We start from the raw sequence: 19,188 nt of genomic DNA, 5'->3' as shown, positions 1-19,188 counted from the left end.
GCCCCTCCAGCCGCTTCAAACTACCTTCAAGTCATCTGTCCGATTTTTCGTCATTATCTCCGTAAGAATAACAATGAGGTCTCAATTCTCTGGCTGCGGCGCAGTTCTGATCCTCCTCGTTTGAATTAGGACCCTTCGAGTCGTCTCCGTCCCCTGTAATCATCCCTCATCGCTACCTCAAGAAGAAAGAATCCTTCCACAGTCGGAATGATCTTGCGCAAACGCCTCTCGGCTTTCGGACATTATCCCAGTTCCCAAATTATATAATACAATCATATTAGAAGCCCATTCTGTTCTGTTCTTTCTTACGACCTCGAAATATGGTTCAAAGTAGCATATCATCTCCTTGAAATCTCGGCAGGTAATCTTCCTCCCATAAGCGCCCTAGGTTAGATAGGGTCCCGTAAATTAGCGAGTAATGAACCCCTACCGACTTCTGCTGGCGATCCAGAAGTCTCTAACCAGAAGCCGATAAAGATCAGACCCGGAAAAACAAAAACCTCGGGGAGTGCGTGGGTTTAAATACTCTTCAGATGGGCAGATGGACCAGAGGACGATCGATAAGACGCTTCGAGTTCAGCCTCTAAACTGCTACCTTATTTCCTTTCATTCTTGTTCATCAGCCCTCTTTATTGCTCTCTAGCTCTAGGGGTTTGTAGGATGTTTGCGTTTCTTTTTCGAGCAACGGGGCTGTTTGAAATATTTTTATGATATGTTTATTAACTTCTTGACTTGACTACGTTCATTCGTTGTACTCATAGAAAAGTTCTTGAGAAGCCGAAAGGTGCGAGATTTTACCTTTTTTTTTTTCTATTACTTGGTTCTGCTCAAAGCTGAACAACGGCAAGACCGAAGATAACAAAAACTTGGGAAGAAATTGTTCTTCTTCGAGAAACAGAAAAGGTCCATTCTTTGCTGCCGATGCCTTAATTTTTTCCTTGAGCGATAATAGAAATAAACGACTGTAGCTACCAGTTTAGGGGTCCCAATATTTGTGGTAAAAATCAGATACGGAATACAGGTTGATCGGTTGAAGCAAGGGGTGTCTAACTTAAAAGATCAACCTCCTGTTAGTGTAAACAGGTCTGGAACACAGTTGCAAGTCGTCAGCTGTGAACGCCCGTTTAAAAATATTCTCAGAATTGAATGATTTATGCCCACTTAGGGCACGCAACAGAAATGTGAAGACAATTTAGGCATCTTTTGGTGAAAACTTGAACTGTTATTCAGAATTATGGCACGAAATCCTATTAGGAAATCCATTATATATCCTCTCAATTACAACTTAATTTATATACAAACTTTCTATACTGATTTTGGGGCGGAACCCAGAGTTCTGAAGACATAACATTTTTTTTCTCTTTGAGATAAAAAAAAAACCTTCTACTGGATGTACGATTTTGACATTTTACGCCTTTAACAATCTACAAAAACACAAGTTTTCACATGTAAAAAAATTGGTTTTCCTCATAACTAAACTTTTTCTTTAGATTCAAGGATGAAATGTTGAAACACGTTGTATGTAAATCAATCAAAAAAATGCCAGAATATTTTTGGAAGTTCTAGAGCATGGGTGGCCAAACCGTGGCCCGCGAACTCCAATTTGTGGCCCGCGGAGCTTTGATAAGTTCAATTTAAAAAATAAAAGTTTTATACTTAGGTATAAAACAGAGCAAAATCATAATATTTAAGGACTTTTTGTAAATTTGAAATTTAAAAATAATCTTTGAATTTATTTCAAATTTTCGCTCTTTACCATTTGAATCGATTGATTTCGTTGCCTTGGAGGCAGTAAAAGTTCCTTCATTGGACTTGAAAATCCGTGCAAACTAGTCAACGTATTACAACGTATTAACGTAGGTTAGTACCAGATTTATTACAAATGGAACAACACGAAATGTGCTGTGATATCCAGTTAAAGAAAAAATATTTTCACTTTGGTATGTGAGGGCTTCATAAATCAAATTTGAATGAGCTGGAGTACTTGGCTTGTTGATAAAGGTTTGCTCGTGAATCCAGAAACCTTTAAAAAACTGTGAATTTAAGGACAAAATCAGAAAAACTATAATTTTTTAAGAATTTTCCTAATACATCAAAAAATATTTCTTGCTAAGAATGTTAAAAAATTTTATGTTCAACTTAATGCTAAATAACAAATCTTTCAAGTTTTCAGAAGTTTAATCACAAACGTGTGAATGAATTGAATCAAACGAAATTCGGCTTGAAATCATCCAGGCTTAACTTTTCCTTTAAAAAACATAAAGGAAACCAATTTTTTGAAAGAGTTATTTTAGAAATCTTCGTCCCCCAGCAAACATGAAATCTATATATATAAAAAGCAATTATCTGTATGTTTGTTTGTTTGTTTGTTTGTTTGTTTGTCCTCTATAGACTCAGCCGTCTTAAGAGCTAGAGATCTGAAATTTGGCATGGATGCTCATTAGGACCAGGAATGATGAAAAATGTTATAGATTTTTGGATGACCCCTTCCGAAGGGGGTCGTCCATACAAGACAAATATTGTTTTCGCGATATTGACGTTACTTTTCGTCGGATTGTGATGAAAATTTGAACATGAGTGTTTTGAGAGACGAACAATCGATTACAGTTATCAAATTCAGGGTCAGGGGTCGGCCAAAGGGGTCGTCCATATTCACTGATTAATGTTTTTGCGATATTGGCGTTATTATACACCGGATTGTGATGAAAATTTGCACATGAGTGTTTTGAGAGATGAGCAATTGATTACAGTTATCAAATTTAGGGTCAGGGGTCGGCCAAAGGGTCGTCCATATCAACTGATTAATGTTTTTGCGATTTGGCGTTATTATACACCAGATTGTGATGAAAATTTCCACATGAGTGTTTTGAGATACGAGCAGTCGATTACAGTTATCAAATTTAGGGTCAGGGATCGGCCAAAGGGGTCGTCCATATCCACTGGTAAATGTTTTTGCGATATTGGCGTTATTATACACCAGAGTTTGATGAAAATTAGCACATGAGTCTTTTGAGAGACGAACAATCGATTAAAGTTATCAAATTTAGGGTCAGAGGTCGACGAAAGGGGTCGTCCATATTCACTGATTAATGTTTTTGCGATATTGGCGTTATTATACACCGGATTGTGATGAAAATTAGCACATGAGTAATTGAGAGACGAGCAGTCGATTACAGTTATCATATTTAGGGTTAGTGGTCGGCAAAAGGGGTCGTCCATATCCACTGATTAATGTTTTTGCGATATTGGCGTTATTATAGTTCGTATTGTGATGAAAATTAGCACATGAGTGTTTTGAGGGACGAGACATCGATTTCATGTTTTGAATGTCGGATCAGAAGTCGGCTGAAGGAGCCGTCCATAATCACTGATTAATGTTTTTGCGACACATGGGAGTTTAACAGAAAAGATAATTGATTTCAGGTGTCAAGTTTTGAATCGTGGTAAAAAAAAGGTCGTCCATGTCAGTTGCCTACTGTTTTCGCGATATTGTCGTGATCATGCATCGGATTGATGAAAATGTTCAGATGAGGGTTATAAACTATGAGCAATTGACTCCAGGTAGCATGTTCCGTGTCAAGGGTCGGCGAAAGGGGCGTCTATATTAACTGTTCACTGTTTTCAAGTTCCTGACGTTATTTTACATATAATTTGAAAAGAAAAAATGGCACAAGGGAGTATTGAGGAAGGTAAAATTGGTTTCAATTATCGAATTTCGGACCATGGGACAGAAAAAGAGGGTTTCATTGAAAGTTCAGTGTTTTGTGCAATAATTTTGTTGGAGGCAGTTAATTGATACCAATTTAAGTGTGAAGGTCAAGCAAAAGAGTCGTGCACACAAACAAATAGTACATGTTTCTGCCATAATGTCTAGATTTTGCAACCGATCGAGAAGAAAACACTCTCACATAAATTTTAATAAAAATCCAATCAACCGTTTAATTTGAAATTCAAGTAATAGTAATAGTAGCGACTTTAAACACTGTTGAATATTTTCCCCAAAATTGTCGAAAGAATGTTTCGAATTCATTTTCTAAACTCATTTTGACGTACCAATGATTTAAAGCGAAACGAAGTTCGTACGGGATCAGCTAGTTGTATCATAAATGATAACTTAAGTATCTCACAATGGTGTTGCGAATCGCAATTCACACTGCATAGTAAAAAGATCGTATAGAATGTTGTCTGAAATCACAATGTTTGGAAGAAGTGTTTTCTTCACGTGATACAATTCCGATTATTTTTAGCTATTTAAACTAAGAACAGCTCTGGAAAAAAAACTCAGAAGCCATAATTTTCACTTCTGTCAATTGTTATGTGACTCGAAAAAAGTCCAAAGCTATTAATATTTCAAAACAGTGTTGTGGATCTCGATTTCTCGAAACTGTTAACATTTTTGATAAACTTTGTTTTCATATTAAAAACTAATGCAATAAACCCGGAAAATCATCATTTTCAACAAGGTCAAAATCCCTTTAGTAAAAGAAACATTTTCAACCGAGAAAATCGGAAAAGTTGGGATTTTTTAAAGAAAAAATCGTTAGAAACCTTAGATATCTTTTTTTCGATTACAGTCGTTCAACAAATTGAAATAAAGTTATAGAAAAACCATGAGTTAATTATTTTAAAACTTTGGATTTTTTTTAATATCAAATGCTTTTTCTGAATTTCACGTGATTAAAAATGTTAAAAACATACTTTAAAAGTATGAAAGGATGAGAAAAATGTGCTGACAAGAAAGTTTTGGATCGCAGACAAATCGCATTTCTAAAATTTAGCCCCCCACCTGAAAATGTTGGCCACCCAAAGAGCATAGAAATAAATTTCTTAAATTTAAAGTTTTGTGAAATTTCTACTTATAGAAAATAAAATAAAAAAAAGTTCTTTATGTTTTATTAATTGGGCTTATACATAAATAGGTAACCTATTCTTTCAATCTCAACATTTTTTCTTCCAATCAAAATGGTTCCGATAATTTTCGAAACAAAAGTTTACTGGTTTTTTTATGCCCCGTTTAAAAAAATCACAAAATGATTATGAAAATTCATACATGAAAATGTTAATTTTCCTACTTGAGGCGTAAGATATGAGCATTCTAAAGTTCAAGTATAGGTACACCCAAAGGATGTTTTTAGTATTTCTTTTTCAAGTAGTTTTCAGGGTCACAAAACAGCTTCTGTACTTTTCTCAAAACGTGTTTCATACAAACATACATATGACATGAAGCCGCGTGGCCAAAACCACGAGGCCGACTGACATTTTCGGTCATAAAACTACTCACTTCTTGGGCATGTTTCTTGTTCCCAGACCCTTGGGTACATGCCGATGACGATGATGATGACGAACTTATGCCTGGTTGGTGTGATTTTTTACCTCTTGTTATAGTGTTTTTTTGCACAGCTTCCACTATTCAGAGAGATGAAGACATCTCCTCGCGACTTTTACGATTATTAGCATCTAGACAGCCAGAGCGTTTGAATGAAGCGCAAGAAGCCAACGGGGGGGAGGCACTCGTGTTTATCTTTATTTTAACTTTTTTTACTTGTTTTAAATAACCAACAGTACCCGTACTTTAGCAGAGAGTTCATTACTCGTTACCTTCTCGAATGGAAAAAAAATCACACGTGTGCCGGCGAATTTTGGCTGGTTGATGTTAATCGAACCTGAGAGCCGAATGAATGACCTTTCGTGTGGCACCTCAATACCTAAAGTGATTGTCTTTTTAATGTTTTATTTTGACTCAAAAACATCCAATGTCACCATAATCACGCTTTTGTCATTCATTAACTTATCGCTTTTGTTTTTTTGTTTTTTTCTCGATCAATTCACAGATCTCAATACGGAATACTTGGATCTGGGCTTCAGTCGGGGTCTCGGGTCTTCCTCTCGAACCAAGCGGATGCGAACGTCCTTTAAGCACCATCAGCTGCGAACGATGAAGTCCTACTTCGCCATCAACCACAACCCGGATGCCAAGGATCTGAAGCAGCTGTCCCAGAAGACGGGCCTGCCGAAGCGGGTGCTACAGGTGAGTGACGCCACGATGATGCATAAGATAGAAATAATTGAACATTATAAAGAGGTCTTCCGTTCTACAAGCTACATATTATTCCGTTTTTACAAGAATACATGTCGAAAAATATATCAATTTAAAGTGCAAGAAATAAGCCATGGGAAGCAACAATGATTGTACTCTCAAAGAAGGAAAAATCTTTTCCGATCCTAATAATATGTATCATTCGGATCCAAGTTTCAATCATCTGAATGTTGAAATATTGTTGAATGTCTTCTCGTAGCTCCACATTCAAAAATTCAATTATAGACTCGAGTCTTTAGTTTTTGTTCACCCTTTCCTATAGTTGAGGACCCTATTTGTTCATCTTGTAGACAATTTTTAATGTCATACTTACTGTTATCAAATTTGCGGTTGCTCCAACGATTTACTAAATGTTATTCATTCACATACATGATCTCATCAAAGTTTGAAAATATTCACTTGAATAATTTTTCAAACAAAACTGGTCAGTTATACACAAAATAATCTTGTCAAAAAATATCAGAGGTGATTGACTATAAACGGAATGGTAAATGGAATTTGTTAAGTTACTTCAAACTAAGTTAACATATATTTTCCAAGAAGCCAAACTTATCTGTCAAGGCAATAAGCCCTTTAGGTTTTAAATTTCCGCCGAAACAGTTGATAATGATGATTGCTTTAAACGAGACGAAATAATACTGGCAGCGGTGAAAAGTGGAAGGCTTTTGTGTAGGGAAACGTACAAGTCAATTTGATGTGTTATTCTGCAAATTAAATACTAAAGCATATTGGTACTTTCGAAATATTGCCTTTAAAAACTAAATATAGTGGTAATCAGTGCGGTAGTAAGTTATGTGAGCCAGAAATTAAGTTTTAAAAACGCGAATATTCTATCATCAAAAGAACAATATTTCTCATTGTTGATCCATTGGGCCCCCTTTCTATCTCTGTTGCACGGTAAAGCTATCTCTTAGTCACACACCAAAGAAGTTTCATCAACGCGATAAAAAGCACAAAAGTGCTCAAATATTTTGTAACGCATGATAACAACCTTAACTAAATATTATCTATGTCGTTATAGCAACTCTACTGAAAAGCTTAAGAGCGAACTTTAAAAGCCCGTAAGGGTGCCATAATAACAACGAAACGAGGTGGAAACGTCAAATCGTCGTCTTTTCGGTTTTCAACCAATATACACCGGCTAAGAAATATTATTCGTCATTAAAATTCCATTTGCGACAAAATTCTATCGAAGTGTTCTGTTGAATTGTGCTCACTCCTGGAAATAAATAAGTAAGTGTAAACCACAATTCATGCTACACAAAACTATTTAGTTTTGTTCCGATGATAATGATAACACAGTTTTTGTTTACCTTTGCACATGTGAATACCCTTATGTTTGATACACTAAATAATCACCAAATACACAATCTTATAGTCTTGATCGAGTTTACAACAATTTTGAAACTTTAATAAAACATTAATTTTACAATGTTTCCCGAAAAAGGAAGACATGAATTTCAGCGGAAACCGGAAAAGTGATGAGATTGAGAAAGTCTCCAATGAAGATACAGAAATGCTAGAGGCAATATCTGTGGAAGGAGTAGGGTCATGTTCCTCTTCTATCCTCGATAGCCCTCTTCCAGAACGACATGCAGAAGAAGCAGAAAGCGAAGAAGAAGATTTGAGCAACATAACAATCCTGGATACGCCAATGAAAGGTGATTTATTGAGTATTCATGATCCGGAGGGTCAAGAGGAACCATCGTGTTCATGGATATATCTCAGCGGTGCTGGTAAGAAGCGCCTTAAAAAACTGATTTCAGAAGGACGGACTACGGAAGAGGCTCGTCAAATACTACAGTCATCTGCAGGTACGTCTAGTAGTACTCCGGTGAATGATCCTAATAAGCGCTCTAGATACAATGGAAATAGTGGATCCAGTAGTGGGGGAAACCCGAACCCGAAAAAACTAAGAGAGTCGCGTTACTTTAGTTCTGACAATAGCGTTCCGATAAGATCAGTAAACCATCGAATAGAACAAATACAATTTAACGCAACAGATGGTGTTAGCATAGCATAGCATAGCATAGCAAAGGGTGACTACACACATCTTGCATTGGCTGATACACGAGGTACAACTAATAATCAAGCTCAACACAAGATGCCAAAATGAGAACCTGGATTCAATTCTCATTTCAAGTGTTGATATTGAGAATCAGTGTGGTACCACAATGCACACCGTGGCAAGTCAATGTAATCATATAGGGATAGTCTGAACAGCTTAATGAACTTTTCAGGTGCTGAGAACTCATACGACCCTACGTGTGAAGATGCTGTTTCAGACAGGAAAGGGAAGGGTTACTCGTTTTGATGGGAAATCCTACTTGACAGATAGGATTGATGAATAAGGAATTGTTATGATGTTCACAAATATACAAATAAAATTGGAAAGAGCTCACCAATTTTTTGTTTTAACCCGAGTATCTGCTGGCAACCATTTCAGATCTTGAAAACTACTATTCTCTGGTCACGATGCCCAATCAATTTCTTGAATCTAGTTCCAACTTTGAATACTTTCTTTGCTTCATTTCTGGTAAAACTTGATGTGGTGCAATTCAAAGCAATTTTCAATTAAACTGTTGAAGTTTTTCGAATAATTTTGAATTTTCGCTAGCTTGATTTTGGCAGATGAAAAACAACCACAAAAATATGAATAAAATTAGTTTTCAAAAAAATCTTTGATGTTCCAATAATAATTTTACTGTTTTGAATAGAATATTTAACATAGAAGAAAAATTGCTACAAAGGTCGAGGCAAACTTTCCAGTCAATAAAAACCATTTCATTTTGTAAAATCAAACATTAAAAAATAAGTTGAATTCTAACTAAGAAATAATTCACGTCTCATTAACGAAGAAATTATTTTCAATAGATAAGATGTGAAAGTAGATTTTGAATACTTAGCTTGGGGGCAACTTTCCGCCTCTTGATTAGCTCGCTCGCAATTGCTGACCTCCTGCCGGATTAGCCGTCGTTGACACCCCTAGCTTATGACCGTGGCCTGTCTTGTAAATCCTTCCACACACTTCGATTGCTCCATTTCCGTCCCATTATCGGCATAATAACGATGAAAAGCACTTTATTTCTATCAGTTTTTGTTTCTAATCAAATTCACTGAAGAAAATTTGGACCTGGAAAAAACACGTCCTTTTCCTGTCGTTGACTACTTCGATCATTTAACGCAACAGATGGTGTTAGGCCAGATATTAGAACCGGGGCTACGTTCAGAGATACAGTTAGCCGAATCAAATTAGGAATACTACCAAAAAACTATCCAAACACTGAACTCAATCCAGAACAATTATTAAAAGCCCAATCCAGCATACTGAGTCAAGTTAAACAGCAAAGAAAAAAGGAAATAAAACCAAAATTTGAGCATTGCACAATCAAACCAGGGTATCTGGTGATTGCCTGCAAAAACAAAGATACTGCCGAATGGCTATCTGAAAATATTTCATCAGTAAGTGCACACGTAGGAGTTGAACTAGAAGTCGTAGAGGAAAGAAGAATTCCACGGTCGGAAATTTTAATTGGCTTCTTCAGAGGAAGTGCCCAAGATAAAGTTGAGGAGGTCTTAGAATATCTGGATAGTCAGAACTCTGGACTAAATGTAGAGGCTTGGAGAATTCTCGAAGTCTATACTATAAACCAGATTCACATGGAAATAGTTTTCTTAGCAGACGGCACATCCATGCAAACTTTATATCAGAACAACTTTGAGTTGGATTACAAATATGGTACAGCATATATAAGGAAAAAGGACCAGCGTAATTTTTCTAACAATAACAGGGGTAGAAACTACCGAAATAACTATTGGGGCCAGAACAGATATAATGGAACTGGCTATCAGAACAGAACAAGATCAACTAGACATCAATTAGAGAAGAAGTTCTTGATCTTACGTTATGCAGTCCATCATTAACAGAAAATATCAAAAACTGGAAAGTCTCCGACGAAATATCCCTGTCCGATCATAACCAAATAAGGTTTGATTTTGAAGCCAGTGAACTTCAAAAAGAAATGTTTAGGAACCCACGAAAACAAACTGGGATTTGTATAAATTTAATTTATTGACTAATAAAACAGAAGCTTTAGGGGAGATTCAATCTTGCGAAGAATTAGAAATAAAAGCACAACAATTAACAAATCGAATTAAAAAAGCATATGAATTGAGTTGTCCATTAAAAACGCGCACAACACATAGGGATGTATCGTGGTGGAACAAAAGGCTAGAGCAGCTTAGGAAAAACGCTCGCAAACTATTCAACAAAGCAAAACAGTCATCTCAATGGGAAATTTATAGAAAAGCACTAACAGAGTACAATAAGGAAATTCGCAAATCGAAAAGGAAAACCTGGCGGTACACTTGTGAAAAAATTGAAAGTACAACTGAAGTTGCACGCTTACAAAAGGCACTTTCAAAAGATCATTGTAATGGTCTTGGGACTATCAAACGCACTGATGGTACTCAAACATCTACTCAAAAAGAAACTCTAGAACTTATGATGAAAATCCATTTTCCATGCTCTGAAATAATAGAAGGAGAAGATTCGGAAATTCAAATCACACCTTGTGAGCCAGTTGAAACAGCACTTGGTGAACTGTCAATCATAGATAACATCATTACAGAAGGCCGAACGGAATGGGCCATCAATTCATTTCAACCTTTCAAATCACCAGGCGATGATGGAATTCTTCCAGCTTTGCTGCAAAAAGGTTCTGAAATCATCGTTCCAATTTTAACCAATTTATTAAAAGCTAGCTTAAGATTCACTTATCTTCCAAAAGAATGGCAAAAAGTAAGAGTCATTTTTATTCCAAAACTAAATAAAAAAGATAAATCTTCACCAAAATCATTCAGACCAATTAGTCTTTCGTCAGTTTTCCTGAAAATTATGGAAAAAATAATGTATGAATTTATAAAATCAGACTATATGGAAAAAAATCCTCTAAATAAGTATCAGTTCGCTTATCAAACGGGTAAATCTACAGTGACGGCGCTTCACACACTGGTTTCAAAAATAGAAAAATCTATCGAAAGTAAGGAAATAGCCTTAGCTGCTTTTCTAGATATAGAAGGAGCATTTGACAAGGCTTCTCATTTATCGATGGAGAAAGCAATGCTTGCCCGCGGATTCAATACAACAATCACAAAATGGATTTGCATAATGTTGTCAAATCGATTAATAACATCTTCATTAGGAAAGTCCTCCGTTACAATAAAAGCAAAAAAAGGTTGCCCACAGGGCGGGGTTTTGTCACCGCTATTATGGTCGCTAGTTGTAGATGAACTGTTAACACAGCTAGAAATGCAAGGTTTCGAAACTATTGGCTTTGCCGATGACATTGTCATTCTCATCCGGGGCAAATTTCAAGAGATCATCACTAATAGAATGCAGAGTGCATTGAAATTCATATCAAGCTGGTGTAATCATGAAGGATTAAATGTAAACGCCATGAAAACATCAATTATTCCATTTACAAGAAAGAAGAAATTTAACATTGGAGCCTTAACTCTAAATGGCAGTCCCCTAGTACTGACATCAGAGGTTAAGTACTTAGGAATTATATTAGATAACAAACTAAATTGGAATGCCCATCTTAAATACATTGTAAATAAAGCAACCAGTGCCCTATGGATAAGCAAACAGACTTTTGGTAAAAAATGGGGACTGAAACCAAAAATGATTCACTGGATATATTCAACTATAGTCAAACCTAGAATAACTTATGCGTCGCTCATATGGTGGCCGAAAACTAAAGAGGTGACAACACAAAGATGCCTCGAAAAATTGCAACGAATCGCTCTATTATCTTCTACGGGGGCTATGCGTAGCACTCCCACCAAGGCATTGGAAGCAATGCTACATATGTTACCACTTCACCAGTGTGTTCAATTCGAAGCAAATAAACAAGCAATGACAGTTATCGAAGGAACTTCAATACAAATGAATTTGAATAATGATAGAATGAAAATTAAGGAACAATTTCAGATAAATCCTATGATTTTATTAAATAAGGATTGGATACCTAGCAAACTGGTTTTCAATCATTCATTTAATTTGATAGAACCTAGCCGGAGAGTATGGGACGAAGGTGGTCCTACGCTACGCTCTGGGTCTCTTTCTTTCTTTACGGATGGCTCAAAAATTGGAAATGTTGCTGGGGCGGGTATAACAGGTCCTGGTGTAAACATTTCAATTTCTATGGGTAATTGGGTGACAGTTTTCCAAGCCGAAATCTATGCAATATTAGAATGTGTGAACATTTGTTTGAAAAGGAAATATAAAAATGCAAACATATGCATTTTTTCAGATAGTCAAGCAGCTCTTAAATCACTTAGGTCCTACACATGCTCTTCAAAATTAGTGTGGGAATGTATCAACTGCCTGGAAAAACTAACTCAAAAAAATTCAGTTAATCTTTACTGGGTTCCTGGGCATTGCGGTATAGAGGGCAATGAAAAGGCTGACAGCTTGGCCAGAGAAGGGTCTTCTATTCCGCTTGAGGGACCAGAACCATTTTGCAGTATTTCCAAATGCTATTTTAAATTAGAAATGAAAAATAAAGAAAAAAGTATAATTGCAAACAATTGGAAAAACTCTGTTGTAGGGCAACAGGCTAAAAAATTTATCCAACCAAGTATTAAAAAATCAGAAATAGCTCTTAGCTTATCTAAGAAAGACCTTAAAATGTTTACAGGGCTCGTTACAGGTCACTGTGAATGCAGATATCACATGAAAAAAATTGGCAGATTAAACTCTGACGAGTGTCGTTTCTGCAGTTTGGAGAAGGAATCGTCAGAGCATCTTCTTTGCGAATGTCCTTCTCTTATATCGAAACGGATTAAAATAATCGGCTGTGGTATATTAGATCCCTCCGAAGTTTTTTCAATTGGTCCTAAAAAGGTGAACAGCTTCATAAGAGCGGTTATACCAGATTGGGAAAATGCTAAATCTCAAGATAAGGACACTATCTAATATATGAAAGTGATCTTCCTTGACTTAGCATACATTAAACAGGGGACATATTACAATAGATCAACTAACTGGTCGCAGTGATAGGTACCCAACAAAAAAAAAAAAAAAATTGCTTTAAAAAAAATTTTCTGATACCGTTGCAGCATAAACCCAGTTATAAAGTTGATATGAAAATATTTGAAGTTCTAAAATTGATCTTGTTTTAGATTTAGTCTCTAACTCTAAGTTCAAAAGTTTTAATCAATTTATTATTCTACATTCAATTAATGACAAAGGTTTCTCTTATATTTTCTAGTTTCAGAGATAGAGAGCTTTAAAGGGAGTTTAACTCCACAATTTGATAAAATTCAAACAGAAAAGTAATATTTTTTTATGGCATCATGCAAAACTTTTCGCCTTTTGCTTAAAAGAACTAAGAGTCCTGTCGGTTCCAACTTCTCTTTAAATTAAATGTAGTTCATGTTCCAAATTTTACTAAATTTGGGTAAAGAATCAAAAAGAAAACCTCTGTAGGTATATAGAGCAAAGTCGACAGTTAAATAAACTTGGAAAATTTAATCATTAAAATTTTGGCATCGCATAGTTGAATAGTCTTTCTTTACCCCGTCCATAACGTTCTGTATAACGTCAGGTTGTAGTTTTTTTTCTTAACAGAAATCCATTTTCTCTTGAAGTCCGCCTCCGATTTGACAACTTTTGGGTTCTTCCGGAGGGTCTATGACGTCGGTTTCGTCGTCCATTACCAGGCAATGCGGCTTCGTCAGCATTTCGGTGTACAGCTTCCGGGCTCGCGTCTTCCCACCATGTTTTGCCTTTCGTCGCGGTTAGGAGCCTTCTGAACCTTGTATATACGCAGGCCCTCCCGCTGCTTGGTCCGCTGGACGAATGAACTTGACAAATTCAGCTTTTTGGCGACATCCCGGACCGAACTTCTCGGATCCCGTCTAAACTGCTTAACTACGTGCATGGGATCTTTTTCACTGACGGAGCATCCATTTTTTGCCGTTCTTCACCTTCCGGTCGATGGTATCGTTTTAGTACTGACTGTGGATTGGACGATTCTCAGCATCTTACCGATGTCCCGATGTGACAACAACCGGATTCTCGAAATGAGTGCGCAGGATTATTTCACGACGCTCTATTTCGTTCGACGACATTTTTCCAAATTTACGAAAAATTTACAGTGAAGCATGGCCAACGTGATATATATACTCTTATCTGATTTTAAGCGAAAGCTGAAGACATAATTCCTAAAAATTAAATTTCTACAGCGTTTTTTTCCGTGATGCAATTTGATGTGACACGCACTTAAGAACCCATTTTTTTTCGCAAAAAAATTCGGAAGCTTAATTCTATGATAAAAGACTACTTTTGTTCTACGAAAAATTCAGCAGACTACAGTAGTTAAGGAACTTGACCTTCAGAATATTTTTGATTGTAGTTTTTACACAGTCCAACCATTTTTTTCCTAAATATTTAAACATATTAACACTGACTCATACCTATGTTTTATGATATTTTTGTTAAAATTGGCTCCCAAATAACTGAAATATTTAAGCTTATAAGTAAAAGTAGATATTTTGAATATTTTTCGAATTGCTGTTGTACTTTCCCAAATTTTTCATCCGTCCTTGCTTACTTGGGATATAATTTTTCCACTAAAGCCAATCGAGAACCTAACTGCTAATCTTTTTTTAGATAAAAAAAATACATGAATCAAAGATTTCTGAGACTACCAAATTGATCATTTTTCGAAAAATTGATCCATTTACAGTTTTCTAATGCTTGTCAAACAGTTTTCAGTAGCAAGGATTGATGGACGAACATAGTTTTGATCATTTAACGATTTTTGTACAACCTGTGTGAATGGATTGATCCAATACCGAGCCAGCCTCCCCAAGCGTGCAAGCAGTTCGTCATTCAGTCGTCTGTCGAACATTGAGACTAGTAGTGTGTGTTGTTTTTCCCGGTAGTTCGGGATCCGGGAACTCTCCAGTGCTAGTTTCGAGCTTTTGAGCTCCGGAAAGGTCTGTACATTTGGCGACCATGACAGGTAATTTCTCGTTAAACTCGAAAAACGAGAAATTATAAAAGAAATTGAACCCAAAAAAAAAGGTAAACAAAGGCGAGCACAAGTTCACGTTCAAAAAAATTGCATCAAACTTGCTTGAAAATCAAGCAGTTTATAATTTACCCAGTACGAAAAAAGTGGAAATATGAGCAAACTAAAATAATCTGAAATAATATGCGAGCCGTAAGGAAAGCTTGACCATGTTCACAATTTCAAGCGAGTTGAGAGAACAGCTTAAAATTGGAAAGCAGTGGACAGCCTGAACGAATCGATTGAAATTTTAAGCAAGTGGAGAGGATAGCTTGAAAGAAATTGAAAGGCGAGTTGAGATCACAGCCTGATCGTATCGGAAGAAATTTCAAGCGGGTTGGGAGGACAGCTTGAAATTGAAAGACGAATCGAGAGAACGGCTTCAATATTTTATCAAATTGATAATCATGTGTGCTGACAAAGCAGCTTAAGATAAGATAGAAATTTCAAGCAAGTCGAGAAGAGAGCTTGAAATTTAAAAAAAAAGTGTAACAAGCTTGAATATCTCATCAAATTGAATATCAAGCGGGTTGAGAGGACAGCTTGAGATAAGATTCAGCGATGAAGCGAGTCGAGAGGACAGCTTGAAATTTGAAAGAAATCGAGAGGTCAGCATTAATACCTTATCTAAATGAAAATCAAGCAAATTGAAAGAACAGCTTGAGTTGAGGTTCAACTATGGAGCTAGTCGAAAGAACAGCTTGATATTCAGAAAAATAGTGTGTCGAGAGGACAGTTTGAAACTTGTAATAAAATGAACAGTTCAAGTTAATTAATCAAAATTTGAAGCGAGTTGACAGAATAGCTTAGGATCGATTTTTTTTCGAAAGACAGCTAAGAAATAAAATAGATTAAAATTGAAAATCAAGCGGGATGAAAGAACAGCTTGAGATGTGAATAAACTATCAAGCGTTTCGAGAGAACACCTTGAATGATTTTTCTAAAATTTCAAGTGAGTGGATTTTTACTTGAAACTGGAAATTATGCTGAGAGGACGATGATGTTAAGAATACAGCTTGAAAATAAGAAAAAGCACATCGAGAGTTTTGTCCAACATTTTACCGATTTGAACCAAGCGGGTTGTATGAAAAGTTTAAGATAAAAATAAACTCCAGAAAAGATAATCTCTACCCAATACCTCATGCATTGCAAGAAAACATAATCTCAGCGTAAGCGCTGCGCTTTTTCTTGATATTTTGTGGAAAGATGAATTTTGACCGAAATGCACAATCTATGGAAAACATAATTGATCCGAACGTGTTAATATGTCTTGTGCTTGAGATAATGTCAGTAACGAGTAAAAGCAATAATGGTTATACAAATTATACAGTAGTTTTGAGTTTTTTGTAATTACATATTAATGTCATATTGTTTGCGATATGAGGGGGATGTGTGAATGGATTCAACCAACATCGGGCCATCCTCCCCAAGCAGGCAAGAAGTCAGTCAGTCAGTCGGTCGTCGAACAATCGAGTCAAGTAGTGTGTGTCGTTCGAATAGTATTATTATTAAAAGTTATATACAAGATTTTTGTAATTATAACAATTCTTCCATTTTCTATGGAAAAGATTGTTATCAAAGGCTATTTTTGTTCAAAAATATTTATCATCCATTGAACAAACGAAATATCATCACAACTGAAGATAATGGACTTAATCTGACAAAATAGTCGAATTCAGATCGCTAAATCTCTGTTTTGAAAACAAAGGTACACTACCAGAACGCCGGTGGTATGCGTACCAAAACCAATGAGTTTTTGGTAGCACTGTCTTCATGTGACTATGATGTCATCATGATAACAGAGACTTGGCTAAAGAACGACATCGGCAACAGTGAACTAGCATCTAACTATAAGATCTACCGTAACGATAGAAATGCCAATACAAGCCATTTAAGACGCGGAGGAGGTGTGTTAATTGCAGTTCGACACGGTATAGACGTAACCTCGGTGGCGATACCAGGCTGTGACCACCTAGAGCAAGTAGTTGTGCGAATCAAAGATCAGCGTCGCAATGTCTATTTCTGCTGTGCCTATTTTAGGCCAAACAGCGAAACTGCCATGTATGCGTCTCACATGTCTGCTCTCGAATTCCTGATGAATATGGTTAGTAATAATGATATAATCGTCGTAGCTGGGGATTACAACCTACCGAATTTGCTTTGGACCTTCGACGAGGATGCAGACGGATTTTTACCAGCGAACGCCTCCACCGAGCAGGAGCTTGCGGTCATCGAATCGACGATAGCCTGCGGGTTGTCTCAGATGTGTTCGCTTCCGAACGCCAATGGTAGAATACTAGACCTTCTGTTTGTGAATAGACCCGATTTAGCTGATATTTTACACCCTCCAAACGCCATTTTAAATACCGATCGACATCATCATCTTACTGTTTTACTGCTCGACTATTTTTCTGATGAGCTTACGGATCCCGTTAGCCCTCATAGACTAAATCTAGATTTTATGCGCTGTGATACCGATCGTGTTATGGAAATGTTACTGGACACAAATTGGCAAATGCTTTTCGAGGGTCTGAACATCGATGTTGCTGTATCAACCTTCTATGATCATCTCTGGGACGCTTTACGCATTCACACGCCGCCTAAAAGATTACACCGAAACCAGCCTTACAAGCTCCCTTGGTGGAATTCTGATTTACGGAGAAGCCGCAACTTAGTTCGCAAGGCCCGCAAACGCTACCTTCGTGACCGAACGGACCAAAACAAGTCAATGCTCTCAAGGCTAGTGATTGAATATTCGACTCTTCGCAACGCTGTCTTCAACCAATATATTTCTAACATCGAACGCAACGTAAAACAAGATCCTTCGACATTCTGGAAATACATCAATAGCCGCCGCCTTACTAACTGTATCCCATCATCTGTGACGCTTCAAGGACGAACATCGGAAAGCATCAAAGAGTCAGCTGACTTGTTTGCTGATTTTTTTAGCAGCGTGTATAGCCCAGTCACTCCTGATTGTAATAATGTATACTTTGATACACTTCCTAGCTACGACATCAGTCTACCGCAACCCGTTTTCAGTGAACAAGAAGTTCTAAAAGTGCTAAATTCTCTTGATCCCTCGAAAGGATCTGGGCCTGATGGGATTCCAACGTCGCTTGTTGTAAAAATAGCTGCTTCTCTTGTCACACCGCTGTGCATGATTTTCAATCGATCGATCTCGGAAGGTACTTTTCCTACTCCTTGGAAAATCGCATCAATCTCACCGATCCATAAGTCAGGAAATGCTCATCGTGTGGAGAATTACAGGCCAATATCGATTCTTTGCTGCTTTTCCAAAGTGCTAGAAGTCCTGATATACGAGAGAATCTATTCAGCAGCCACTCCAATACTCACCGATGTCCAGCACGGGTTTATCAAGAAACGATCAACCTTGACAAACCTAATGATCTATGCCAGCGATTTGCATTCTGCAACAGGTAAAAAACTGCAAGTGGATTCAATTTACGTAGATTTTGCCAAGGCCTTCGACAAAGTACCTCACAGAATCGTAAGAGAAAAACTTGATCGATATGGATTTCCCGAGTGGGCAACTAAATGGCTGTACTCGTATCTGCTGAACCGTCAAGGCTATATAAACATTCGTGGGACTCACTCCTCCTTGTTCGACATGCCGTCTGGTGTTCCGCAGGGAAGTCATCTTGGACCGCTCATCTTCGTGATTTTTATTAACGACCTGGCTACATTCCTTCAGTCGCCGAAACTACTGTTCGCAGATGATCTTAAAATCTACCGGACCATTGATTCGATATTGGATTGTGTTGCGCTTCAGGAGGACGTCGATCGATTATTAGTATGGTGTGGATTACACGGTATGGAAGTTAACGCCAAAAAATGTAAGTGCATAAGCTTTTTAAGGACCAAAGCCTCTGTTGTCTACGACTACGGTTTGAGTGCCACCTCTCTCGAAAGAGTAACCTTTATTAAAGACCTCGGAATAACGTTTGACCAAAAGCTCTCATTTGTTCAACACACCGCGACTACTGC

At 37.1% G+C, this 19,188-nt stretch overlaps 1 protein-coding gene across 1 annotated transcript in view; it reads left to right on the top strand.

Moving 5' to 3' along the window:
* Positions 1-19,188, top strand: part of LOC129746297 (protein apterous) — a 225,754-nt gene that overhangs the window by 202,100 nt on the left and 4,466 nt on the right. Inside the window, exon 7 of the mRNA XM_055739895.1 lies at positions 5,832-6,028. Within this exon, the coding sequence (XP_055595870.1) occupies positions 5,832-6,028 (197 nt within the window). The remainder of the gene's footprint in view (positions 1-5,831; positions 6,029-19,188) is intronic.

This window comes from Uranotaenia lowii, chromosome 2 (genome assembly GCF_029784155.1).
Source record: "Uranotaenia lowii strain MFRU-FL chromosome 2, ASM2978415v1, whole genome shotgun sequence".
In the NCBI taxonomy this organism is placed as follows: domain Eukaryota; kingdom Metazoa; phylum Arthropoda; class Insecta; order Diptera; family Culicidae; genus Uranotaenia; species Uranotaenia lowii.
Note: the sequence above shows the minus strand (reverse complement) of the source record. Positions and strands in the feature narration are given on the sequence as shown.